Source organism: Idiotropiscis lumnitzeri, chromosome 7 (genome assembly GCF_059441095.1).
Source record: "Idiotropiscis lumnitzeri isolate Australia: NSW breed Sydney's pygmy pipehorse chromosome 7, RoL_Ilum_1.0, whole genome shotgun sequence".
NCBI lineage: Eukaryota > Metazoa > Chordata > Actinopteri > Syngnathiformes > Syngnathidae > Idiotropiscis > Idiotropiscis lumnitzeri.
The window spans coordinates 7,178,935-7,206,806 of NC_142397.1; the positions used below are offsets into that span (position 1 = coordinate 7,178,935).

Here is a 27,872-nt window from a genome sequence, read left to right on the forward strand (position 1 = left end):
AAGGAGGAGGCTAGTTTCCCTCCCTGACTGAGGGTGTGTGTTTCTCACGTTCTTGTAAAGGAAAGGAGACACAGTGAAGAAAGGGCAGACAACACTTCCTGCAAAGTGGGATCCCATCCTGAGTTTATTCCACGGGGGAAACCGCGACTATGCTCCGTGTTGTTGCGTGGGTGAGCCAGTGATTGAGCGTGTCTTTTCCAGAGAGTGTTGAGAGCTTCAAAGGTTGCGAGGATGGCCAACGCCAGCCCCTGCATGCCTCCGGGACCCCTTGGCCAGGTCTTCTTCCCTCCGGGGGCCTCCTCGTTGCACGGTTCGGCCGCGATGACCCCACTCCCCGTGGCCTCCGTGTCCCCCCAGGGTGGCTTCAACGTGATGGACTTGACCCACGGGCTTGGGGCCTCGGGGGGTGCCGCGATGTCATCGGTGTCCCCGACTCCTCCGGGGTTGTCCTTCAGCATCCAGATTGGCTTGACGCGGGAATCGGTGCTGATGCCACAGAGTGCAGACCTGGCCTATGTGAAACAAATTGCCTGCTCCATTGTTGATACCAAGGTAAACACACACGCGCATGCACTTAATCGATTTTTGTACCTGCAAAATCATCACTGTTCAGGAGACCCTATGCCCCAACCCCCCAAAAAACATCAGGTTTCGTTAAACCATTTAGATTGCATTGTCAAAGAGAGAAATACGTTTCAAGACTTTAGATAAGCCAATAACACCCACACACGTGGACTGACCTGTAAGTATAGAATTTTGAAAACACATTTATTTGATCAAATTGTAACAAAAAAGGTTTCGGTCCATGTAATGCACACTTGTGTGCAGTTTTGTCTTTGTATTTGTGTGTGATTGTTGCCAGAGTGTTTCATCATATTTGCGCAAGGAAATTGGCACCAGAACCGGCTCGGGGAAAATATGACAATTTTGCTCTTATTAAGCAATTACGTTTAAACCAAGCTCAGTTAGGCTTTGTTGTGCTCCGTCCAGCACACAAGGGCGAGGACGCTTTTGTTGTATGCCAAAAGAACAAGATTTGCAACTCATTGATGCTGCAAATGTCTAGCCATGTTACTGTTGAATTTCAATGTGTTCTATTGTTCCCAACTTCTACTTTAAATATTTCTTTTACCGGGTGTGGCACAAAAGTTCCAAGACTGGTGTCTCAAAGGTTATACAGGGAGGATTTACCGAAGATACCAAATGCATGACCCACTATGATTTACCTGCAGGGCTGCAACAATTTTTTACAATTAATTGATGAATTGTATTAAAAAAAAAATCATCCATCCATCCATTTTCTAAGCTGCTTCTCCTCACGGACTATCCCAGCTGTCTTCGGGCAGTAGGTGGGGTACACCCAGAACTGGTGGCCGGCCAATCGCAGGTCACACATAAGCCGGAATCGATCCCACGACATCTGCACTGTAAGGCCATCATGCTAACCATTGATTGATGGTTGCACCTCTCATTACCTGTTTGAGCTGCATGCAAGGTACAACACATGACTAACAGGTGACAGTACGAGGCAGTGCAATTGTGCCGCATTTCAAATAACAACCACAATTAAAAAAAACTAAAAACTATCAAAACGAATCATTTTCTTTAAGTGTATTTTTGGTACAACCTTGGTCTTGCAACCCATTATGCAAATGATGAGGTCATAAATTGGCTGCTGAGTGTGGCAGCTAAAGACGTTTAAATCATTAACCAGTCCTATCGAACCCCATCGGTACATCAAGCGTAAAGAAGAAAATGTCTTAGTTTTATCATCAGCAATGTAACATTATTGCCAGATTTATACAGGCGAGGTGAAAACAGGCAGTTTTATTAAAAAGTGACAAACGATCTGCAGACGCATGAGGTTGCTTGCATCCTCTTTGCTACAGGAAGTACTGAGCATGGTCTTCATATGCACCAGTGATAGTTTATGTTTACTCTTCAGGGGCATGCAGAGAAAAGGAAAATAGAAGGCTGAAATTGTCTTAAACTGAGGTGTTTGGAGCATGAACTTTGCAGCGGCCAATTAGGCTGCTAAGCGATTATATTGAAACATTTCCAAAGCCTGCGCTGATCAGCTTTGTGTACATTTCTTCACAATTGCAAATCTGCAAGGAGGATAATCTCCTGTCGTGTCTTTGTTGGCTCCCTATTCAATTTCGTTGTGTTCTCATGAGAATTTTGTGGGGAAAATGATCCAATAGCGTTGCATTGACGAGATTTTTCTATCAGCATTAGGCTGACTGCTGCTTTGCTTACTGCTCTGCGCATGTGCAAACCAGAAATTAGGCTGTATAATTTTCATAACCCTTGTTTGCAAAAAAAAAACAAAACAACAAATGCGAAGTTATTTCATGTTCAATTTAAAAAAAAAATTAAATAAATAAAAATTTCTACTTCTGAGCTTTGCCGTGATCATTATACCACATGGACTGATGTTTCTGTAGAATCACGCGCCCCTCCATGTAGAAATAAATTGATGCAAAGGCACCAGCCAGAAATAAAAAGTGGAAAAGACAGAAAATATCCACAGTTCGGGATCATTTCACATTTGAAAAAGACGATAGTGTGTAAGTAAAACTGACTCGTGGCAAAACGGCACGATTAACGTGCGCAAGGTAACATAAACACCGAAGATAGCACAATTGAATTTATCCCGCGAGCTGATTGTCGGAGGGGTCGCAACGGCGTAATAGAGGCGTAAAGCCCCACCCTCTAATATAAAAATGAATAACAATAATAACCAAAAAAAAAAGTTAACTACTTCACGGTTTTTCACCTTTTGCGGGGGGTTCTGGTCCCTATTAATTGTAATAAACGAGGGATTACTATATTGCAAATGCAGTAGTGCGCCCTCAATATTTTCAGACTAATCAGTGCGTTTGTAGGAATGTGCACTGAGTGTCGGGGTTGCGGCCTCAGTCCCCTCGCAGGATGTTCTGTGCTGTTCACACACAGCACTGAGGGATACAAAGTGCTAAACTCGACACAAGCAATGGGAGAATATGAGGAAAGCCCCAGATTGGAACCCTCAACCTTAGAATTATGACGCAGATGTGCTAACCACAATTATAATTATTTCTAACTCTCTTGCACTATAAAAATTAAATATTATCACCATTCTTTTGTTTGACGTTCTCCCTCCAGTTTTCTCTTTCCCCTTTCAGATAAATCTTAGATGGAAATCTACTCCTGGTATGTATTATTTGCCTAATACTATGGAGGAACTATAATAACAAACAGATGTTATCAATACTGTAGTGCAAACTTAGTTTTGCTTCTGCTTTCACACCAGTTTGGCATCGTTCAGTAAAAGTAAATTACCGTGCTGCTGAGTGTGGTGCATGGCGATTATTTTGGGGTGAGAACGATTAGGAAAGAAAAAAAAAGGACCCTCAGGCTGTTTATTCTCAAGTCTTGCCACATGAGCCACACACCCACACTCGGCAAGAAATGCTAAAATCCCCTAAATACGAAACTCCGGTTCTGCTGGTAGAGGAGGATTTAAGTGAGGGACGAGGACAATAAGCAGCTTGTCCCGGTAGGGGTACCACATGAGCTGGAGTGCCCCAATGTCTATGTCCATGCATGAATGCCTACATTAGTGTGTTTTTAGAGGGTTTGTGTGGTGCAGTGTGCACCCCTGCTCCCCCACCATCGCCCAGAGTCATCTCTCCCGTCCCAGAAAGGGTGAGTCACCAGCTCTGTTTATTCACAGGCTCCCTCCTTGTACAGTATTCCATTGGCACGTCTTTCCATTGACTTCCCGAAGTCTCATGGCACAACGAGCCGTCACTTTCCAAACATGACCCCAACTGTGAATGCTCACTTTCCTGTCAATCACGACGTTTACCTAGAAAAAAAAAATGTCTTTAATCTGATCTGAGTTCGGATTAAAATTGTGATTGGATGCAGTTTTCATGGACACTAAGATTGGTGCGGTTAGGCCTTGCATTTTCATCTTTCAATCGGAACAAATTATTTTGAACATGCGCAGAGTGACATAATATACAAAACATCGCTCCGTCCAGTTTTACTTCAAACGAGCGCCAATAGCGGCGCCTCCTCTTTGACTTTACCATTAAGGATGGGTAGGTTGGATACTTCCTCCGCCCCTACTCTTCCTCCTCTTTAGATCACATACTTCCTCTCCTTGTCCACTACTCCCTCATCCTCCAGCCTGCTCTCCTTTCTCTCAGGCTGTGCATCCTCTTTTCCTGCTCTTCTCTCCCGAACTTTTTCCAGGGGTCATCATGAACACAACTCAGATGATGGGCTCAGGTGGTCGAGGGGTCTCCTTTTGACCCGAAAGCCCCTTTCGGGGTAGTTTTAGTTTGAGCAAAATACTAAACTGTTTCATTGTTTGATGAATAAGGTGGTAATGTCAAACTTTGTGCATCTTAAATGTAGACAAATGCTAGAACTATTTGACGAATTTATGCTTAATTTATGCAGCCATTCTGGTGTGCAGCAAATAATTTTAATAATTCTGGGCATTGCTGTATCCTGAATTACTTTGTCATGTCAAGGTCATTTCAACCTGTGCATTTTTATTTTATACCCTTGCACTATTTTTATAATTTAATTTTCATTTGTTGCACTAAGAAACACTGAATGCACAGTATTGGATGCATTTGGTAAGCAGAAATCGTAGATGCCTCCCTCAGGCCAATGTTGACAAAAAACTCATTGAATGTGCTGGGCCTTGAACAGTTGAAATTTTGTCTTCATCTTTTTCTCATGTATTCAGGAAATTAAACTTTTTTTTTTTTTTTTATAATCCTTATTCACTGCTTTATTTCATACATTCCACTCATTTTTCATGTTTATTTCTGGCACTAAAAAAAACACTGATCAGATAAAAGTGTTGTTAAACTGTAGTTCATTTTCAATTTTTTTGTAAAGTTATAAATAGTTACTCTTTGTAACAAGGATAAAAATGCAAATTTTACAATAAAAACATATTTTAGCTATAAAATTAGTTATTAATTTTTTTTTTTTTTAAACCGAATCGAAATCGGCAACTGAAAATCAAATCAGGGCTTGAGTGAACCGTTACATCCCTAATTATTATAAAAACATATAACAGGATCTTTTCCCCTTTTTTTTAATTCTGACTCTTGAATATCCTCATTGTCAAACTCCAAAAAGAATCACTGTCACACATCCACATCAGAGCACTCCTTCATGAGAAGAACTTTAGTCTACTCAGCGTTTCCATTACACTTTATAAACACGCTGCAATTGGCTAGTTTAAGGAAACAAACCAGTTTGATTTCAGTTCTTATATAGCTTTATTTACCTAAAGGTCCATTCTTCTGTTTTTATGCATGCTGATTGGTGGTCAGACAAATTTAATTGGAGCTGGTGGTTGGAGTACACACACACGCTCACAGCTGTGACTAAGAGCCCCTGCCCTGGCCATTGTTTCCACCTCCGTTCTGGAAGGCTTGTGTCGTTTTATCCCCCTCCCAAGAGAAGCTGTTTGGCCTTAGGAATGGGATCTCACACACACCACCTCCTGTTTATCTCACTCTTCTTGCATGTGTAATCCACACAAAAACACGGTGAGGTCATGGAACAGCGTGACAAACTAGGTTCGAGTTATGCATTCAGTCTGATACCCATGATAATTAAATCCATTGAGTTTGTCGTGGGATTTCTATATTGATGCTTCGCCGGTGTCCTCCGATGCTTTTGTTAGTCAATGCATCTCCTTTAACACAAATAGAGTCCAATGGATTTGTGTCAGCGCGAAGCGTATTCTACTCCTAAAAACACTGAATAGAAAAGTAGCGTCACCAGTTGGATTTAGAATCCAATTGAAAATAAAGGAACCGCACGGCGACCTAGTGGTGAGTATGTCTTGAATTTTGGCTCAAGACGGCCTTCCCCGGTTTCCTCATACATTTCCAAAACATGAGCGCAAAGGTCGTATCTCACTGAGCAGTGAACGCTTGCGTGTGGAGGGACAAAAAGCAGGCGGTCGCGTCTGTCATTTGCGATGCCTTGCGACAATTAGTGAATTTTTCACCCAAAAATTGATTACTTACATGTTGGTGCAGGGTTGCCCTCGTCTTCATATTTACTTTTCAACCTATGCTTGACCTTTCTTTACTTTTACTGTCCTTGAAGTTGTCCAAACGTGTAGTCAAACAAGCTTCAAACAAGCCGCCAAGGCACCTCTTTTAAATTTTTTTTTTTTTTTACATCATCTCAGCTGCAAGTTCAGCAGCAACAGCGGGGTATGCAACATCTTCTGAAACTGACTGTCTCGGCCTGGACCTTGGCATGAATGTCCATGACATCCTCAAAACCCCACCGGATGTTTGTCTTTTGTCGAATCAAAATGAACGCCTTATGAAGGATTTGCGAGTATATTTTGAACATCCTCAAAATTACCTTGCAACAAGGCAAATGCTTTGCAGTAAGGAAAGCTATTTGCAAACATGTATGCGATGTTTTACGGGGCCTGATAAGACCCCAAATTCCTGTTGCAAGCCTTTTGCCGCCCAGTAACCCAAAAAAAAAAAAAAAAAAACATCCGTGCATGATGCCGCCGTGGCAGAGATGCAAACAGCAGAGGTAATTTAAACATCACTAGCTGGCTAATTTACTATCCAAATCTGCTTACCTTGTTATGGTCTTCTTTGTCTCCTTCTTCTTCATCTCATTCTTCTTTCTTCTTCTCCACGTACGTTCCCAATGCAAGTAAGTGTTGGTGTTCTCGGTATTGTGGTATCGGCAACTTTGAGTAACAGTACCGGGAGTCTTTATTTCTTCGATGGGGTTTATAGTGGTTCACATAGCTGATGTTTATTAACCTGATGTGGGATCAGTCCACACTCACTGTGGTCTTTACAATGTCCCTGCCATTGAATGGCAAAGAATCAGACTTATCAACATTTTGGCCTTTGTCAGTTGGGACAGGTTTCAGTCCCATGTCATAACCGTGAATGGATAGATTGCGGTATCTATTTCACATACCGTGTGCGTGTGCATGTGCAGTCATCCCACTAGATTTGCATGTTAGCGAAACACTTTGCCCCACTGACCATTGCCCGTTGTTCCCTTGCTATTTGTGGTGTGCTGCAGAAGTCGTTTAGTCCGCGCTAGCACATTTGATTATTCAAAGCACACACCGCTGCCTGGAGACCACAAGCGAGGATGCGCAGCAGACGTTGAGAAGGTCACATGATATGATCCATGGAGATGTTCCTTGTTTGTATCCTGAACTGTTACTTTGAGGCTGATAGAACTCTTGTATTGGATTGTAGATGTATGCCGATTGAAGAGTGCTGTGAGTGTGGGAGGGTGTTGCCAGATTACCATATTTTGAGTTTGGTGCTAACCAGTTTTGTGCCTCACCCAAAACTTCTTCCTCCTGTCTCGTACACATTTAAACTCACACACACCCAGCATTGTATATTTCATTATGTTCACCCTTTTGCTTCCTCCTACAGGAGCAGGTACTTGATAATCAAAACTTTCTCCACCCTTTTAATTAGACTTTTGCTGCACTGACTGATGACAGCAATAATTGAACCAAATTCTACCTTTTACTTCCTCCTTGAGCTTTTCTTTGACATGCCATACAATATGGAACATTTCACAGAATATTTTTTCATTGACGAATATTGTACTCAACAATGAGCAAAAACGACAACAAAATGACCCAAAGGTGATTGAAAACATGCCATAATTTTGTCAATCATGCAGTCTGTCCGCATGTTCTCGATGGGGTTTTAGTTAGGACTTTGGCAAGGCCATTCACAAAAAACCTTAATTCCAGCCGGGTTTACTTCAGAAGTGTGTTTGGGAGCAGATCCTATAGAACATCTCTAAAGTTTACGACAGCAAATAGTTTTCTTTTAGTTGTGAGTTGTAGTAGACTGACATTTATTCAAATTTCGACAAAGTCTGTCGTAGTGTGTGTGACTCAAGGTGAAAAAGCAAACGGGTATCTTACTTCTGATTGGCTGCTACCCACTGTACAACGAAACGATCAGATGGTGCTGTGGGCGAGCCAATCTGCTTCTGCCGGCAGGGCCACAAGCACAGCAGAGAGAGAAACAGGTCTGCTGCAGCCAGCCAAAATAAAGTATCTTTTAATTTATCGGCCTTGAAAGTTATTTAAAAGGCCGATGCCGATAATCGGCAAAATGTCGAATATTGACCCCCGATAATCGGCCCGGCAAAGAATCGGTCTATCACTAGTGTGAAGTGTACCAAAGGTAGAAAAGCACTATACAAGTGTCACCCCATTATCAATACCATAGTTGCATCTTATTTTGCAACTTTATCATGAGACAAAACTTGGGTGTTTCTTAAAACTGAAAATACATATGAAATGAGAATTCTTTGTTGCGGAGTAAGACCTTGTGTTACTTAGCAAGTAGAACACACTCTTTTAGGATTTGGAGGCAACGGTGACTCATGTAAACAGTTGTTAGTCATATGACGGGTTCATCTATGGTTTGCCACTCTTGTTTTCTTCCAATTAGGATTCAAAGCCACGCCAGAGCCCAAAAAAAAAAAAACACCTTTTGCATAGAGGAAATGGAGCGTGGATGAAAGGCGATCGGATGACTCACACTTGAACTATGTGCGTCTATTGTGGCCCCCAGTTTGCAGCGTGGCGTCTTTGTGTACCAGAGAATGTGCAAACATCTGTCACTTGTTTATGTGTGCCTTCTGTTGATGATAACTTTGGGGAATATCTTTGCAATTCCAAGGAACGGCGACAAACGCCGCAATCAAAAGCATTTCCATACATCTTTGTCTTTGAATTATCATCTGGTTATCTTTGGTGCTTTAATACATGCGGAGTGTTTCCATCCTGGGACGGATGCCGCGTTCAGAGGCTGCCTGTTTAACAACAATGGATGCATTGTCACTCTGTCATTCATTCGCAGTCACGCACGATGATCAAATGTACCGCTTGCCCCATGAAACACTAATAGTCACTGCAAATGACACTATTAAATTATATAAGCCCCATTAAAACATCTACCCATCTTTAGAGAATGGACAAAAAGCACTTGAGCTGCTCATAACGTCGGACGAACGACAAATGTTGAATGGTTATAGATTTTCACGTTTTACTCATCGAGACAAACTTTTCAAGCATACATAAAATGGATTTGAACTATTCGTGACTTGTCATCAATCCATCTGTATCTTCTTTTACCTTCTTTTCCGCCTGGACATATTTGAAATGAGATTGCAGAAAAACATTTTTTTTCCACATAGTTGAAGGTAGACAAGCCCATAACTAATTAGAAAAATGTAATTAATTGTCACCAAAGATTTACTTAATTAAATGAAGGAACAATGCTTGGCATCTCTAGGCACACAACCGCATAATTCGTCACAAAGTAAATGAGCCTCATGCATGTCTTTATGGAACTTTTGAGGCATTTTTATTCTAGGGTGACTTTTTAAATGGGATTTTCTTTTTTTTTTCTTTTTTAGATTTTAATGATTTTTTTGGTCAAAATTGATCAGTGATTGTACTTTTTTTTTTTTTTTTTTTAAGTCCACCTCCATCCTGCTCTGCAACCTTTCCTTGCCTGTGTATGTTGGATTCACATCCTCCCATCACCCCTCTCAGGTTTAGTTGTCTTTGGTATGGAGGAAAAAAAAAACAGGTGGGAATGTCAGCAGTTTCAGTTTCACATAAAAATGACTTGTTCAAGCGGGAAGAAATTTGAGTTTAATACGGTACTCTTTACAGAGGAGTTCTGCCTGTCTACCTGTCGCCATATTTTGCATGAATGTCAGTATAGACATCCATTCTGTTGTACTGTTTCCTTAAAAAATCAGCCTTAAAAAATAGCATTCGCAAAGCTTGTATCACGACATGCACAACATTTGCTTGTAAAGATTTCATCTCATTTGCAGAATTTTCTGACTGCGTTCAATATCATGTTCCCACCAAAAGTCCCAGAAAGCTCCACATAATAATCCGCATCAAATTTGAATTTGAGACTGAGACAAATGGCAAAAATATCTTAATAGTCATCAAGGTGGAACATTGTGAGCATCACACTGACGTTTCCAAAGCTAGAGATGTTATCGCTGCTTGGCTCAGCGCGCTCCCGAAGAACAAACTCATGTTTCTGTAACTCACAGGACATCTCAGGCCATTTGTTGTTTTGGTCCCTCTGGCATCTTTGAGTGGAAAAAGACAGCGAGTGCATGCATACCAATTCTAATGAGCGCCATGCTCTTGAGTGAACTTCAGATGGGAACGTAACGCCGAACACTGCGAGCACATGGGCATTTTTTTGCGTTCAATCCAGTGCTTGATCTTTCCAAAATGACGTTAGGTAAATGATTTTAGCAATGTAGCCCCTATGCTGGGATTCCTAATAGAGGAACGTGCAACTTCATTGCTCCCAAGTCGCGCAAAACAACTTTTAATCCCACCATCCACTGTTAGCCGAGTCATCACATCAAGTCTGTTTGCGTAAATTCCCACTGGATTCAATACTTTGAGGACAGCAGTGTGTTTTTCTGTGAAAAGATGGATAATCAAACGCTTTGACAAAGTCGGACAGGGTCACTGGGGGAAGTGGATTCATTCAATGGCCCTTGCACATAGGGCTGGGTTTAAAAAATTGATAGCGATTTGAATCAATTGTCCTTTTCACAGCTCGATTAATGACTTTTCCCCCATAAATTTACTTGACTTCACGCCTCACGCGAGATCAAGCATGAGGCAGATGTACTTATCGTTTTGATCAAGTCATGTTTAATAAAACATGATTAATGTAACTGCATTGGCTTCAAATCTCAATGCAAATATGAATATTTTGACTAGTGCACCAAGTTACAGCAAGCAGTTTGTACGAATCGCAACATTGGTTCTTATTAGAATGCCTTCCATAAAGTCAAATTGGTGCTGCGTGAAATCCTTGATTGAATCAAAAATCAATCAAAGTAAATCAAATTGAATCAGGCCTTGGGTATCAAATCGAATCGTTTGGGGAAATTTGACTGGATGCCCAGCCCTACTTGCACACACGCACACACTTTTCATTTGTTTGTTTACCCACATTCCCTCTTAGGCCTACCAAGCACAACAGGGCGCCGATGTCATCATGAGTCTTTATGCAATAAATATGTCAGTCGCGTCTGTGATTTTATATTTTGGAAAGACCGCAAATCATGCATTCACTTTGTGTTCTTTAGTCCACTGGAAATACTCCAATCAAGGGAAGCGTGGAGAGCACCATGAGAGGAATGACGAGCATTTACGTCGTCGGCTCCATATCATCGTCATCGCGTGACCTCATTTAGCCTAAAAATAGCAAGCTGGGTTTGTTCCATTGATGGAAAGAGGGGGAAAAAAAACATTCCTGCGTCGCACCAGGTTGCTGTGACGATCTAATGAGGGCAGATGTTATGTTTGACGTCTTCACGTGCTTGTTGCTACGGAAACGTCTCATTACGCCTCTGATGACTTCCATAGAGGTGGGGCTCTTTTTTTTTTATGCAGTCCTGTGCCTGACATGCTAACACGGGAATGTTTAGCCGAACAGTGACTGACTCCATTAGAACACACACACACGCACGCACACACACACACACTGTAACTGTAAGCCCATTTGATCGGATCACTTGAAGGGACGCAGTGTGTTTCCTTTTGCCTATAAAATGACTTGGACCAGGTTTCTGTTGTCGTCGTCACCTCTGCTGCAGAAACGCAACACGTTGGAACGCCATGTAAGGCCAAACAATTTGTCTTGTTGAGCTTCTGCCAACAGATTGTGCAGCATTGCAGCATCTCTGGGATACACTGTGTCTTACCCGTTGCCGCCCCTGCAACATCTCCGTTATCCAGCTGTCATCTACTGCAAAATGAACATTTTGCAGGCATCAAAGAGTCGAATATGAACCACAAGCCAGACACTTCCCTCAATGTCGCACGTTGAAAGTCGACGGTATTTGTTAGACTATTAGGTCTAAAACTTTGTTAGAAAGTGCGAGTTGAACAACTCACAATTTTTTTTGTAGTCAACTAAGTTGCCAAAATGTTCAGTTTTATTTTCACAAACCATTCTGCAGATCGTGCAAACCGTGGTGCTTGATCCATACGGATCACGGGTCAGATGACGCGTTGCACCTCTAATCACGAGTCCATCATAGGAGGATGTAACGGGAAAAGCCTGTCACGTTTTAAAATATTTTTTTTTAGCCTCAAATATTACCTAAACCGGAAGTAATGCAAGTTTTTTTTTTTCTTTCATCTGTTCGCGGCTGGGGACCACTGTTGTAAACTACAGTTTACTTTTCTGTAATGTGCGGTTGTACATCTGGCAGTGAAGTTATCGTGTGAACGTTATCACGTCATGCCGACGCGTTTGTGCAGCTTGTCGGCGGCTCGCGCTGAGCCGCTGGAGGGGGAAGTGATGGGGAGGATGAAAAGCAGAAGCGCGCGGCTTCCTCAGCAGGAGTTACCAGTCATTGTATTCATTTGCTGTTCTTCTTGCTCACCACGTATCATAACAACCGCCTAATCGATTGTTTCTATAATGTCACCATCACTTCAAGCGGAACACAATGCAGGAATGAGGTCTTTACACATTCACCGGCTTCCGGATTATCTTTTACCCTTTCAGGGGAAATCCAATGACTCACTTCCACACCGTGCCTGTGACCCGTATCATATGACCAAGCGTTTGAGGTCAAAGGTCACACTCAATCCGGCATGTGACAGAATATACAATTCGCAACGCACCTTTCACTCTCAATAGCCGCACCCCATGACATGACGCTGATATGTTGCTTCCGAGATGTCATCGGACGAGAGAAGCCGTTTTGTGAGTGCATTGTGCACACAAAGATATATTACTTGTTTTGTTTTGGTGTCTGCTTTTGTGTGTTTTTAATAATGGATGACTGGACTAAATTGTTTGCCCTTGATGACGTTACTGGCAGCTGTACTCAGCAACAGTTCTCCCTCCCCAATATTGTATTTCCGCATGCTCCTCTTTTTACTTCTTTTAAATATGGAATTGATTGTCCAACAATAAATCCGAGCAGTTTCGGGGTTTAAGTGCATTGCTCAAAAGTTTACGTTGGATTCTGGGACTTGCATACTCTAAGACAGGTCTGCACGGCTAAGGTCATGAGCAGTAGCCTTGAATTTCTAATAGTGGTTAATCAGTTTTTGTCTTTCAACTTGTTCTTCAGAGACATTTGCTGTCACGATAAAGTGTAAATACCACCTGGGATATAGAGTGAGTGCAGATTGTAGCTATCGAATGTGTTGTGTTGTGTTGCAATTATTAACTCTGCAATATTGTCCAAAAGACAGGCGAAGAATAAGAATAAGAATTGCAAAGATGTAGCTGTTGTCGGGCCAAAACCTCATAAGTCACATTTTGTTTTAAAAAATCCACACTATCGGTCAGTCCATATGCAAAAGTGTTTAAAATGGCTTGCTCTCCTTCAAGATGAAATGCTTTTTTTTTTTTAATCAACTATCCATTTTTGGGCTCTCCTGAACAGTGACTATTTTGGAGGTACAAGGTTTTGGCCAGACGGCAGCGATGTATTTCAAGGCATGATGATGAGGCTGAAGATGAACTTGGAGTATTTCTTTAGTTTTATTTCAATTATACACACAGGTACACTTTTTTTTAACTACATATGACACTAAGGTGGTAAAAGTCTGGCTTGATTTATTTTTTAATTTTTTAATTTATTTATTTAATTTTTTTTTTTTTTTGCACAAGCTGTGAGGAAGTCAAGTTCTGAACAGATAGATTCTACAAAATCCAGTCTGTCCTCATAAGAACACGATGTCCGACTGGAAGAAAGTAGGTCAGTCAAGTAATTAGTGACGATAGCCATCACTATCCGATTTTAACGTGACATTAGGTTACAAGACGGGAAGTGCCCTGGCAAACTTATCAAAGCGGCTAGTATGCATATTTGTTAACATCTTTTTCTACTTTAAACCTCCTTAAGTTTCCTCCCCTTATTACTTTTCGGTGTATAAATATGCACAGCTCCATAGATGAGTGTAAACGTAGATTAGGGATTGCTTAAAAGGATCCAAAGAAAAGGGGAGGAGATGTTGATGGAGGGGAAACATGGGATAAGGGTGGCGGTAAAAAAAGGCCTTGTTCATAATTCATTTCAAGCATAATGGCCTTGTCGGCACCGAAGAACTGCAGGTATAGTGAAGAAACCTGATCCCTGGTAACCCAAATCCAGGCTTGAGACACAGCCCAGTCTCTACATGACACCATGGTAGTTGTACATGCAAGGATTATAAAGCCTGTTTGCTGTCTGGACTGCACACCTTCTTTTCAACAAGACTGCAAAGCTCTCACCTTACAATGCACGCACCAACATTGGCTTCTCATATAATTGCTACGCAAACATCTCTTTCCCCCATGATGACTCAGTCAAAAGTACATTTCCCATCACTCTCTCGAGCTGGTAGCTGTCAGAAAAAAGAAAAGAAAGCAGTCATTTTCTCAGAGGCGACTCTATAATACTCTCGGCAGACAAACGCCAAAGAACTGTGGGCCGCCAAGACGTGACTGCTGCCATTGTGGTTTGCTCACTGTGTATGTTTTGGATGTCCTGGAAGGGACAAGGCCTGCTTGCTTTTTCTGGCAGGTTAGGCGAGAAGAACGCATGAATAGTAGCAGCCGCGGACTTAACGGCAGTGCGTTGCTTATAAAATGAATGCTTTTCTGTAGCTCTGGGGAAAGTGGGACGGCTGTGGGTGATTGTAATTACACATTACAGTAGCTGCTCTCCGTCGTGTCGATGCCAGGTCCTGATGCGTGTCGTTTTAACATTATTTGGGGTGTTTGTGTCTGTCTTTTGGTGGCTGCTTGCGGAGGGGAAAAAAAGTAGGTTTATTGGACTGTGTTACGCGTTTTGTGCCAGCCGTGGTGAAGGAATAATGCAGATGCAGACAAACACAGAGTTCCTGTCGATCTTGATGTGGACTTAATATTGTCGAGTGTTTTACGAGAGCTGCCATGACCGCGACTAATGGACATGCGGTTTATCGTGAACTCTGTTATTAAATCATCCATTTATTTTCGACAGCTTCTCCTGTTCAGGGTCATGGGTGAGCTTGAGGCTAACCTACACGAGCCTCTGTACACCCTGGACTTGTCACGTGACACTTACAGGCACAACTTTACACTCTCACTTTCACACCTACGGGTATTTGGAGTCTTCACTTCAAAAAAGATTTTGAACCCAGAACTTTTGACTTGAAGACAAACATGTTATTCATATGCTGTAAATCGGTTTCAATATGTTTAAGATTGGTGGGGTCAAAATTTTTCGTCAGCACAGAACGGGCCACTTTTACCACATCTGATAAACAAACCACACAGTGCTGATTCTGCTCTATAAATTAATTTCTGTCAAGCCACCGAGTGTTCTTAAATTTGCTCGCGCTGCTACTTCTCTTACTTGGGATGATCGTCCAAGAAAAACAGAGTTCCAATTCTACGATAAGTGGGACAGATTTGCTTTGAATTCGAATTAATAAATGAGAAATGATATCCAAGTGCATAAATCCATTTGAATTATTCTGAGGGGTAAAAAAACAAAAGTTTACCCAGAGCCGCAATCTAACAAACATTAAATTCTACCCTGTAAAACAAACTCATTTACCACCAGCCCTTTTCAAAGCACAGTCCTCCCATATTGCAAGTCGTTTTAGTGACCCCTGGAACATGTGACAATAATCGTAGTAATCGGAAAGTAATCGATTCTGCTACAATTCAAGAATCTCAACACCATCGCACATATCTGCTTTCTCCTATAGCCTCCTTTGTGACAGATTTTATGGATAGGTGAATGAGCCTCTGTATTTAAAAAAAAAAAAAAAAAAAAGGCCACTGTGTATGATTGTATGCGTTTGCTGTGTGGTTAAGAGCCCTAGCAACCACTGGGGTGTGGTGCCCTCTCTGTGTAGCTTGGCACTAGTACAAGACGGGCCTGTTTATCAGATGTGGTGCTTTCGCTTGCCTGTTTGCAAACAGTGGCCACTGTGTGTGTGTCTATATGCCGATATCAGTGCATGCCTGTGAGTTTTTGTGAGAAAACGATGGGTGGTGCGATTTTAAAGGACGCTGTGTGTGTTGGTATGTAAAGAGGGGGTGTGTGGGTGTGGGTGTGTGTGTGTGTATGTGTGTGTGTGTGTGTATCATTGTCCATCCAAGGCGTAGACAAGGGTTATGCTTCCTGTACGTGCCTGACTTTTGACATTGTTGTGAACCTTGACTTCAACACAGGAAAAAAAACAACATTCCTCTTGTTGCCCTACATGCATCATTTTGGATGTGATATTGTTGGGACTTTCATACTGATTAAATTTGAATTTGACCACACACACAAAATTGTAAGAATTAAAAGTGTCGTTTCTTTATGTTTCATGTGTTTATCACAATCATATCAATATTGCAAATTTCGAAAGCTAGGCCACATTTTGTTTCTCCAATATTGTGCAGCCCTATTTAATATTGTGTTTTTGCTTTAAGGGATGTTGGCGCTGTGCACGTATTACACACCAAACAAGCAACAACATCAATTTCTGACATAACAAAGTGTAATTTTTATGAATCAATGTGGACATTTTCTGTAGTTTATTATTGTACTTAATACTGAATATTTGACCTTCTGTAATCAATTTAAATCATGAATTAGTAAAAGAAAGCTTTACTTAATGCAGTTGTTTTGTTTGTGATTTTTTTTTTTTTGGGGGGGTGGTACAGTTCCCGGAGTGTGGCTTCTATGGTATCTACGACAAGATTTTGCTGTTTAAGCACGACACATCAACCAGCAACATCCTGCAGCTGGTTAAAGCAGCAGGTGACATTCAAGAGGGCGATCTGGTAGAAGTGGTGCTTTCTGGTAAGTAGTGTTAAAAAAAAAAAAAAAGAATTTCATCTGTGTAGACCTTAGTGATAATTGTATTTTTTTTTCTTTTAGCGGCAGCTACATCAGAAGATTTCCAGATTCGACCGCACGCTCTGAACGTGCATTCCTATCGAGCCCCTGCCTTTTGCGATCACTGCGGAGAGATGTTGTTTGGACTTGTCAGACAAGGGCTCAAGTGTGATGGTGAGAATCCGTAAAATGATGATGTCACAGGACGTCATCTTGACATTCGTCAGCTAATCTTCCCGGTTCCTTGTTTCGTGGTTCCCCCTGCAGGGTGTGGACTGAACTACCACAAGCGCTGCGCATTCAGCATTCCCAACAACTGCAGAGCTCGGAAGAGACGTCTTTCCACCACCTCAGTGAACAGCAGCCAGTCCCTGCGGCTGTCCACCAGCGAGTCAGTTTGCAGCGTTGGGACCACATCTACCTGCACCGAGGACTCTGGCCTGGTCCGCTCACACACACAGATGGTACAATTAAACCTTTAAAGGGCACACACTGACATTCTTGGGAATTTAAAATGGAGTGTTCCAAGATGCTGGGTGGTATCTAATTTAGTAAATAAAAATCTGTGAAGACGGGAATACATTTTAATATTGTTAAAATCGAGTACTTTGCTTTAAAAGTCCCAGATCTAAAAAAGCTTTAACATGTAAATCACCAAAGTTGCTTAATAAACATGTGCTTAATGGCATTTAATTTTTATTTATTTTTCAAAATTTGACATCATTTTAGACCTTCTTTCTACAAATGAATATCGGCTTCAAATATCGCTTATCGGCCTCCATGACTTTTAATAATCGGTATCGGCCCTGAAAAGGGCATATTGGTCGATCACTAAGACAAACACTCAATCCCTGTCTTCTCTCGCTTTTCTACCCTAGCCCCGGACGCCGAGTGAGGCGCGGCGCTTTTACACGGGCCGACCCGTACATTTGGACAAGATCCTGATGAGCAAGGTCAAAGTGCCACACACGTTCGCCGTCCACTCGTACACGCGTCCCACTGTGTGCCAGTACTGCAAGAGGCTCCTTCGAGGGATCTTCAGGCAGGGCCTGCAATGCAAAGGTCAGTCAAAAAAATAACACACACAAATGATTCAGTTGAACCCTGTTCAACAAACAAGAAAATAATAGTGATCACATTCATGCACAAGCTGCTCTGGCCATGACGGCCGTCCTGCCACTCAATGCCAGCTGGCAAACAGTTAGCCAATTAACAGCCAGCGCAGCTCTTTGCTGTCACTCACCTGGGCAGGCCCCGCCTTTTAAAGCCACATACACTCAAAGTCACAGATATAGTATGGAACGTGAGGATGACAGCCCCGAGTGGACATCACTGATGCCTCACATGAACATTTTCTTCTTTGAGCCATTTTTTGAAATGTAATTTTTTTATCAGATTGCAAGTTCAACTGCCATAAGCGCTGCGCATACAAAGTTCCTAACGACTGCCTTGGCGAAACCATCGGAGGTACGTGAACACGTCGATGTAATTTCTGCTGTGCTATTATGCTAAACCCTGCCTGAGTTAATAAAATGATCTCATTTGCATGCTCATACAAATTAATAACCAACATAATAAAACTGGACTGGAGCTCATTCCAACTAATCTCTTTATCTTCTCAGAAAACAGAAGTAACAGTGGTAAGTCTGCATGCATGCATGTTCAAATAAAAAGCCATTGGTATAACACAAAACCTGTATAAAAAAAAAAAAAAAAAGTTGCACTCAACTTTTTTTAATGTTCCTAGATATGTTGAGTCCCACTGCTGACCCTGAGGTGCCCATGGACTACACCAGCGACTACGACGCCTCAGACAAGTCCTCCATGGACGACTCGGACGAGGCTTGCAGCATCCCGGGCTCTTTTTCTCCAGAGAGCAACCAGGGTGGAGTCAGTGCAGACCAGAGGTATTCGAAGAGGACATAAAACATGCCACACTTTGAGACTAATTTTATATTCCAATTAACACCTGGCGGCTTCTGTGCGTCTTCTCAGTGTTTACATTCCACTCATGAGAGTGGTCCAGTCTGTCAGACAAACAACCCGTCGATCCAGCACAGCTATCAAGGAAGGATGGATGGTTCACTACAGCAATAAGGACACATTGGTAACTTTATTTTTTTACGAAATCATCACAGCTACGTGGTTCTCTTTTTAGTCTTTCCCATAGCTTCTCAGTCTTGCTAGTCCTTTTTTCTCTGCCAAGGTTTATTCTTTTTTTTTTTTTTTATTTTGTTAGCAGGATTATCATTTCTTTATTCTAAACGTTTTGAAATGGGGAATTTCTCATCATTTTTTCCCTTCTAATTAAGATGTAGTAAAAAAAAAAAAAGATTTTGCTAATTGAGTGGGAAACATATAGCATTTATACACATTCGTAGTTGTTGGGTCACATTTAAAATAAACTACCACTTCAAATTAGTCTCACAAGCAGAAGTAAGCCATGTTTGCTATTTTTTTTTACATATATATATTTTATACATTTGGATTATTTCATCATTTTATATTGAAGAATTATACCAATTTTTTTACATTGTTTTATAAAACACATGAAATTGGAAACGCTTTTTCATCCGTCTTGTAAACAAAATCCAGATATCCGAGGGATATCTATATATGAGGGTGTACCAATCTGTACTGATCTACTTAAAAAAATTTTCCTTCTGGTTCACTTTTGACCCACAGTATTTTTCCCATCTTGCACCTCCACTAAAACCTGCTCTGCCATCTTTGCCTTTTTTTTTTTTCTTTCTCCTTTCTTCACGCCCTTAATTTCTCCACCTCTTAGCCTTCCTATCACCTGGCCATTCTTCTTCTCTTCCTCTTGGACGTCAACTCTCAAACATTCCGAATCGTCCCCTTACATGTCCTCTGCGTGCGCTGCCCCAACAGAGAAAGAGACACTACTGGCGTTTGGACTGTAAGTGCATCATCCTTTTCCAGAACAACACCTCAAACAAATACTACAAGGTAAATCCAGATTGCTCCCTCGCATTGTCGAATGTCACACTTCTTAGTAAGCCACCGTTGTTTTGTCTCATTTTCCTTATAGGAGATCCCTCTATCGGAAATCCTGGAGGTGCGACCTGCCGGCAACTTCACCTTGGTCCCCTCCGGTACAAACCCACACTGCTTCGAGATCATCACGGGCACCATGTGCTACTTTGTTGGGGAGGACTCCAAATCCCTTGCACCCTTGTCCCCCAAGCATGCCCTCCCACAGTCACCTCCATCCCCTAGCCAAATTGCACCAAACAGTGGCATTGGGCGCGAGGTGGCCAAGGCGTGGGAGAGCGCCATCCGTCAGGCCCTCATGCCGGTCATCTTCCAGGATGCCCCGCCAGCCGAGGGAAACACAACTCATAGTGAGTTCGACCTCCACTGAGATAGTTTCGCTAAGGGACGATTTAGTTGTTTTTGACATTGGCAAATATATGCACTACCTGCATAAAGTGTAATAAAGGGTGTCTCCTAAAAGTAGTAGTAGCAAGCCATCTACTGGGTACTTTGTCAAGAACACATCCTGTTTTTCTATGGATAGTGTATATTTCATTCCGCGCTGGAGCAGTGTGACATTATTGGAGCTGCTCCAACTGGCAACTAAACTGCATTCAGGAATAATAAAAAAAAAGAAACATCTTCCCGGGTGGCAATTTTGCAATGCTGCTTCATTGTTGATTGGCGAGCCACAAACAAAGGAATGCTGTGATTACAAAAATTGCAAAGCCCAAACTGCGAAATGCTGGTGGCCTCTCGTTTGCCTGAATGACCCCTGAAGTGAAATTAGACAAGAAAAGTGACTTTTGGGACACCCTTTATTAGTACAATACAATAACATTTTATTCATTTATTTTTATACTGCTATTACTATAGAGCTACGCAAAAATCCCCCCTTTGCAAAGTTTTTTTTTTTTCTTTAATTCTATTTTATTTTTATTATATACATTACATAATACGCACATTTCCTCTTTAGGACAAGCCTCGGTTAGCATTTCTGTGTCAAACAGTCAAATCCAAGAGAATGTGGTAAGTTTTTTTTTTTTTCCCCCCACACTTTCATTATCCTTGAGAAAAAATGTATAAGCGTCATATGGCATACTTTGGTTGTTAATGCTTTTAATGTGGTTTCCTGCAGGACATTGGTACAGTGTACCAGATATTTGCAGATGAAGTTCTGGGTTCTGGGCAATTTGGTGTTGTGTATGGAGGTATGACACTTATCACGAGCTTTAAACAAAGGAGAAATGGGCACAGTTCTAGATGTCAAATTTCTCTCATCAGGAAAGCACCGGAAGACCGGGAGAGACGTGGCTGTGAAAGTTATTGATAAGCTCCGCTTCCCGACTAAGCAGGAGAGCCAGCTGAGGAACGAGGTGGCCATTCTGCAGGTGAACGCAAGCTGCTATGCTTCAAAACACATGAGACCATTTGTCTTGTTATGTTGTGTCAATTTGATTGACACGCTCATCGAGAATACAATACAAGTGAAAGACAAATTACTTAAGATTTTGTTGGGGTGCAAATGTTGTGTTCAAGGGCCACGTTTGAATATATGAGAATAATTCCTTGAAAAAAAAGAATTTCAATCAATCAAGTAAAGAAAACAAACAGCTAAATAAAAGCAACAAATATGATATATATCATGTAAATGCTCGGTGGGCCAACTTTTCGATGCCATGATATAGTTTGCCCACCATGACAAAATCCATATTTCATTCAAATGTTTATCAGCTCCAAGAATTAAAATTATTTACTATTTATTATTATAAAACAAAAAAAAAAAACATTAAAACGGATGCTTTGGTCTTTGTTTTCAATGTACGAAAGTGACCATGTTTTGATTAAAAACCAACTTTTTCTTTTTAGTCACATTAAACGTGATGCGCATTTATGACCAGAAGGGGGCGGCAAAGGCTGACATCTTTCCGTTAAAAAAGTTGTTTATAATCAGTCCACCAACTTTCATCCCCTGAAGTTTAACAGTCATTATATCCCACTTGATTGTTGTCACTTATATGTCCTCTTTGCCAAGATTTAAAGTCTCCCTTTTCAGTGGAATGTGAATCTCTGACCTATCATTGCCTGGTGCCTTCTAAATCACTAACAACAATTGGAATCTCCCTTTCAGAGTTTACGCCACTTGGGCATCGTAAATCTAGAGTGCATGTTCGAGACTCCGGAGAAGGTGTTTGTTGTCATGGAGAAGCTCCATGGCGACATGCTCGAGATGATCCTCTCCAGCGAGAAAGGCCGACTGCCTGAGAGGCTCACCAAATTTCTCATCACTCAGGTGTGCATGCGTGCCGGCACACGGGGATTTGATGTCATTATATACGCTTGTGGTTTTGCTCTCACAGCTCCAGACACGATGAAATTTGAAAGTGTGCTTCTTTGTGGCCTCTTTAGCCCAATCTACATCCTGTGTGTGTGTGTTTGCGTAGATCCTTGCGGCTTTGCGACACCTGCACTTTAAGAACATCGTACACTGCGATCTCAAACCCGAGAATGTGCTGCTTGCCTCTGCTGATCCTTTTCCCCAGGTAGGAAAAGAAGCACAAAAATATTCATGATAGAGTTTTTCTCTTCTTCACAGCAAATTATGTTTCTTTGTCCATACTTTGTCTAGACAAGTGACATAATAGCATAATGGCAATTAAATGCTCTTCCACTAGATGGCGGTATACTTAACCTTCTGCCTTTATATATTTCAGAATCATAGCTTTCAATTCAACTGGCCCATGTTGGCGACTGAGTCATCATTATTTCAGCATAAATACAGTACTTTTTGAGACTTTTTTGTTGAGCTTGTGTGCTGGCAGATTTTTCTGTAAAATATGTGCCTTGACTCAATAATGAAATCACTCTGGCAACACAATAAACAAGGGACCCACATATCATAAGAAAGAAAAAAAAATGCTGTTAAAAATAGACATGAATTGACAGACAAGTTTATTGGCCATCAGTTAAAAGTGATTTTGGTATGCTGCTAATGAAAAAAAAAAATCTTTTCTGCCACCTAATAACTCAACAAAGTCCAAATCCTTTTTATTTGGATTTCTGAATAGATATCAAGTCTCCGTTAAACTGTACTTTATACACAGCACTTACTAAGATGGTCCCAACCTATTTCTCCTCTCAGGTAAAACTATGTGATTTCGGCTTTGCCCGAATCATAGGGGAGAAGTCGTTCCGTCGCTCGGTGGTCGGCACGCCAGCCTACCTCGCCCCGGAGGTCCTGCTGAACCAAGGCTACAACCGCTCGCTGGACATGTGGTCCGTCGGCGTCATCATGTACGTCAGCCTCAGCGGGACGTTCCCTTTTAACGAAGATGAAGATATCAATGACCAGATACACAACGCTGCCTTCATGTACCCTTCCAACCCCTGGAAACAGATCTCCTGCGATGGTAGAAGAGGGAGTTTTTGGAGTTGTTGTTGTGTGAGCTTGATTGACTGCTGATGATCCCTTTGGTTTCCAGCCATTGATTTGATCAACAACCTGCTGCAAGTTAAGATGAGGAAGCGCTACAGCGTTGACAAGAGTCTCAGCCATGCTTACTTACAGGTAACACTCATAAAAGCACCCAAGGCTTCTATTGAGGCTCCTTTAAAACTACTCGTTTACAGCGTCCATCTTTGAAGATCCTTGCTTCCATCTTCTATTTGGTCTCTCCAAATTAGAATGAAATCTAATCATCTAACCTCTGATTACGTTGAATCAATCAGTGTACTCCAAATCAAATTTTCAAAATTAAGGATGCACTGATACTCGAACAATTCAAAAATATTTTTTTCTCTATATATATATATTGATATATTTTGTTGATTAAAAGCGATACTTTGGCTAGAATTAGATGCAAATGAGCTGAATGTAAATATACTTAATATTAAACATATATGATATATACATATATTCAAATGAATATCTGTTTCAAACTTCACAAAAATTGTAGTTGAAAAACTTAATTAATCGCAATAAATTATGTATTTTTTGCGATTCATTAGTTAAAAAATGTAATCAGTTGACAGCACTAGTATTTATACGTAATTTCTTTCACGCGATAAATAATGTATCATTTAGTCATATTTATTTTTCTATTGAGTCAACATTGCCGCATTTCTTCATTTGGATTTCAGGTGAGCCGCATTCTACCCTAGCTGACTTGAGCAATTATTATTGCCAAAACAACCATGAATAAACATATTTTAAAAGCTAAAAATGTGATAATGACTTAGATGAACATTAAGTGATGAAAAAAGAGTCTCGGGTCATTTAAGTACTCATCGACACGCCCTTACTCCGATGGCCGCTAATGTGCTTGCTTAATGACGCACTAAAAGCCCTTTTCAACTTTTTATCAAATTCCAACGAACCTCCATTCCCGTTTTCTCCCCCATTTCAGGACTATCAGACATGGCTGGACCTGCGAGAGCTGGAGACCAAATTGGGCGAGCGCTACATCACCCACGAGAGCGACGACAGCCGCTGGCAATCGTTCGCTCACCAGTACACTCTAACATACCCCGCTCACCTGGTCGCCCCGCCTCCCGCGCCCGCCTCGGACGACGAAGAAGGCAGGGATGACGCCGATATGCAAGGCCTCACCGAGCGGGTCAGCGTCCTCTGAAGGTCCGCAAGGCGTTGGGGTGAAGTTGTTCTCCTGCCAGTGTTTACACAATCGTCACCATTGTCAGCTGTTTGACAGCACTCCATTTGTCAAGTTGAATTTCTTCCACGCAGCCTCATTCAAATCATCTTTTCTTGCTTTTTGATTTTATTCTTAAAGTTCTGCAAGTCTTTGCAAATACCCAGCACAATAAATCCAAGAAAAGTCGGACCAGTTCAGTATGGGACCAATATCACTTTAGAGTGCCTTCAGTGTCCTCATCGGCATCACTCAGTCGTCAACAAAATGTAGCATAATAATGAAAGAAACATTTGCACACATTTTATACTTTGTTTGATTTTAATTGGATGTACATGATTTTGTCATTACTACACACATTGCTCAGCTCACACCAGTGTTTAGAAAATCGTGGTTAAGGACACAACATCAAAAAATGTTTACATGGTGTTCTTGTCCACAACTCGTAATTCATTCAAAGTCATTTTGATCATTTATATTCTACTTTTATGATCTGCCCTCTCATTATAGTCATTGCCCCTTTAAACAACCCTCTGACGTTTTCAGTGAGCTAGCGAGCAGAGCGACCGCCATTTTGTCTTTCTGCAGTGCAAAAGCAATTGATATTAGGACCTTACAGAATTTTTTTAATACGCTAAATCGGCTTGCCAACCAAACCCAATTCTTTTATTTATTGTTATTTTTATATACGGGCAAGTCTCTAAGACACCTTATTGTGACAATGAAAAAAAAAATATCTTGCCATCAATTTGCTCCATCCAAATCCATTTGGATTGGTCATGTAAGAAGATGACGTAAATCACAGCCCCACTTAATGATCAAAAATAGCAATTCCTTGATTTAATGAGGTGCTTTGAAGTGACTCTCGGTTTGCGCTGCTGTGGTCATTTCCACAAAACGCGCGCTCATAATGGTCCTGTACAACTGGAAGTATCGATCGGGCGACAGCATGTCTTCCTGTAATTAATGCAAACCACAATCATACCCTCTTTGGAACTTTTAAATGTTTCTGCCGGGAAATGGAAGGGGTGGGGGGGGTAGCACTTGCTATATATTTCCCTTTTCTCCCCATTCTTTGTACACATGCACAAGAACTCACGCTCCCTCTGTTGTGATAAGGATCTATTTTTTTTATAGCGTGAATGTAACATGATTATCTGCCATGTCAATATGTTGCATGCTTTCACGTAGTACAGTGATGTAGATTGAGTTGCAATACTACGTAGTTGTTTTCACTAGAATTGTCCACTATAAGCACGTGTACCCTGAAGTTGGTGAGGTGTCCAATTTGTCGACAAAAAGTGGATGTTGATGATGATGATGCTAGACTTTGTAGCACAATACAAACTTGGAGAATTCTTCTCATTTTGTTTTGTTTTTTAAATTCACCATTATACAAATGCAAGGGAAGATGACAAAAAAACGAAACACTACCACAGGCAACCGCCAATGCAAAAGTAGTTGGGCAAAATAACATGCTCTAACATTCTCAGTCGCTTAAAAGATGTGTTTTGGCAGTTTAAATTGCTCGCTTCTCTTTTGCCTTTCAACGATTAGACGTCTGCAGACACCCTTGATAATGAACAAGTCGCTAAAATGTCCTTTCAGCTCAGAGACGGCTGATTATGTGCACAAAGAAACCAGTTGTTAGTATGTCTGACTATAAAAGCGCAACAGCAGAAAGAAACTCCACTTTGTTTCTTTGTAGAGCACTTTTAAGAACAGCCTCAGTTGCATACAAAGTTTTGTGCATCAAGGAAAAATCTGACGTATGAACAAAAACAGTTAAAATGATAACACTAAATCACAAATCGAATAAAGCCTAAAACAATTTTTTAAAAAATGTAAGTAATTGGTTTTCTTCATTATAGATGGAAAATTTAAAGGCTAGTCTCAGTGCTAGTTCAACTCAAGTAAATTTTTCTCTGCTTGCAAGTTTGACAGATCAATTTGAGCTCAGTTTGTGAACGTCTGGCGAGTCGTCACCAGATCTGCCCCGATTTCTCTGGACGGACGCCCATTTGGGGGCGGAGGATGGAGGATGATGACATGTGTTTAATACAGACGAAGCAAATCCAGATGTGAATTTTTGTCTGTCCCTTTAACTCATCCCCTGCCATTGACGGATATAGAAGCCCAAAAAACTGGGATGGCAGTGACTGAGTCATGCATAGAATTCAAATATTTGCATTCTCTCTTTTTCTCTCTGTTTTTCTTTCTCTCTCTCTCTCTCTCTCTCTTTTGTTTTTTAATCAAAATATTTTATTTTGCGTGGGGCTAATGGTTAAAAGAACAAAGATGAACGACGACAATAATTTTCATGAAAAAGGATGAACGTCTAAGAACGGAATGGTGACCAAGGTGTGGATGGAGGACCGGGGATGGACCAACAAAATGGGCTAATAGGCCGCTTTATGCAACTGTAACTCGTAACCTTCACCCTTACCTTAATTGTAACCGTAGCCTATCTCTAACGCTATACCCGACCATAACCTAAACCCTAAATTAACCCTAACCCATTAACAATACTGAGCAAAATAGATTTTTGTAGCGATGTAAAACCAATAAAATTGTTCCATTTTAGCCAACAACACTATAGAATTTGAATCCTCTCTTTAAATTTTGAAATTATTCTCATTTCCAAGGCATGCATGAGTACACATACAACAATTGTTTGTCATCTCCAAGGTGGAGATGACAAACAATGATTATTTTCCGTTTTGAGATTAGTAGACTTCAAGCCGTTCTCGAGCAAGAAGAGCACTACTGCGCCGGCAAGGGCGACCGCCATCGTTGAATAGCTTCCGGCTTGTTGTTTATGTCTCCTGCGTGTTGTTCTCGCCACTCTCAATGTGGATAAGGAGTTCCGTTTAATCCATACTAATAAGTAAGTCGCCAAGAATGAAAACAGAAACATACAATTCATTTTCACATTGCTTTGCATGTCTTCAAATATAATCTCATAAACAAAAAGCAACATTAATACACGATTCTTTCCTGGAAGGGACAAATGGGAAAGTTTAATAAAAAAGCTTCTGGTAATGTCAAGACATTTTTATGTTTGAATCTCCCCATCTCGATCCGAGATGGTCATTGCAGTGTCATCAAGCATTAGTCAGGTGGAAAAATGTCACCGGCTAATTTCAGTAACAGAGAATGAATTTACATTCGGTTCTCTCTCAGAAGACTTTTTGAGGAAGTGACTCAAAGTACACCAAGTGCATTACGACGAGGTTGCCCCGGCTTTTTCCACTTCAAGACCCAAATTATAAATGTGGTTTCCCGGCT

General features: G+C 41.2%; 1 protein-coding gene across 2 annotated transcripts; it reads left to right on the top strand.

Annotated features, from left to right (window-relative positions):
* Positions 1-25,072, top strand: prkd2 (protein kinase D2). 2 transcript variants are annotated; one of them, XM_088301031.1, is made up of 19 exons: positions 1-552; positions 16,764-16,902; positions 16,981-17,112; positions 17,206-17,402; positions 17,817-18,000; positions 18,334-18,405; positions 18,561-18,578; positions 18,686-18,845; positions 18,934-19,045; positions 19,831-19,908; positions 19,991-20,303; positions 20,912-20,964; positions 21,074-21,146; positions 21,220-21,326; positions 22,067-22,228; positions 22,380-22,478; positions 23,078-23,345; positions 23,418-23,503; positions 24,342-25,072. In XM_088301031.1, the coding sequence occupies exons 1-19, from the start codon at positions 232-234 to the stop codon at positions 24,564-24,566; spliced, it is 2,799 nt and encodes a 932-aa protein (XP_088157157.1). In that variant the 5' UTR covers positions 1-231; the 3' UTR covers positions 24,567-25,072. The 2 variants fall into 2 exon arrangements, with proteins under 2 accessions (XP_088157157.1, XP_088157158.1); XM_088301032.1 differs by lacking the exon at positions 18,561-18,578.
* The last annotated feature ends 2,800 nt before the right edge of the window (positions 25,073-27,872 follow it).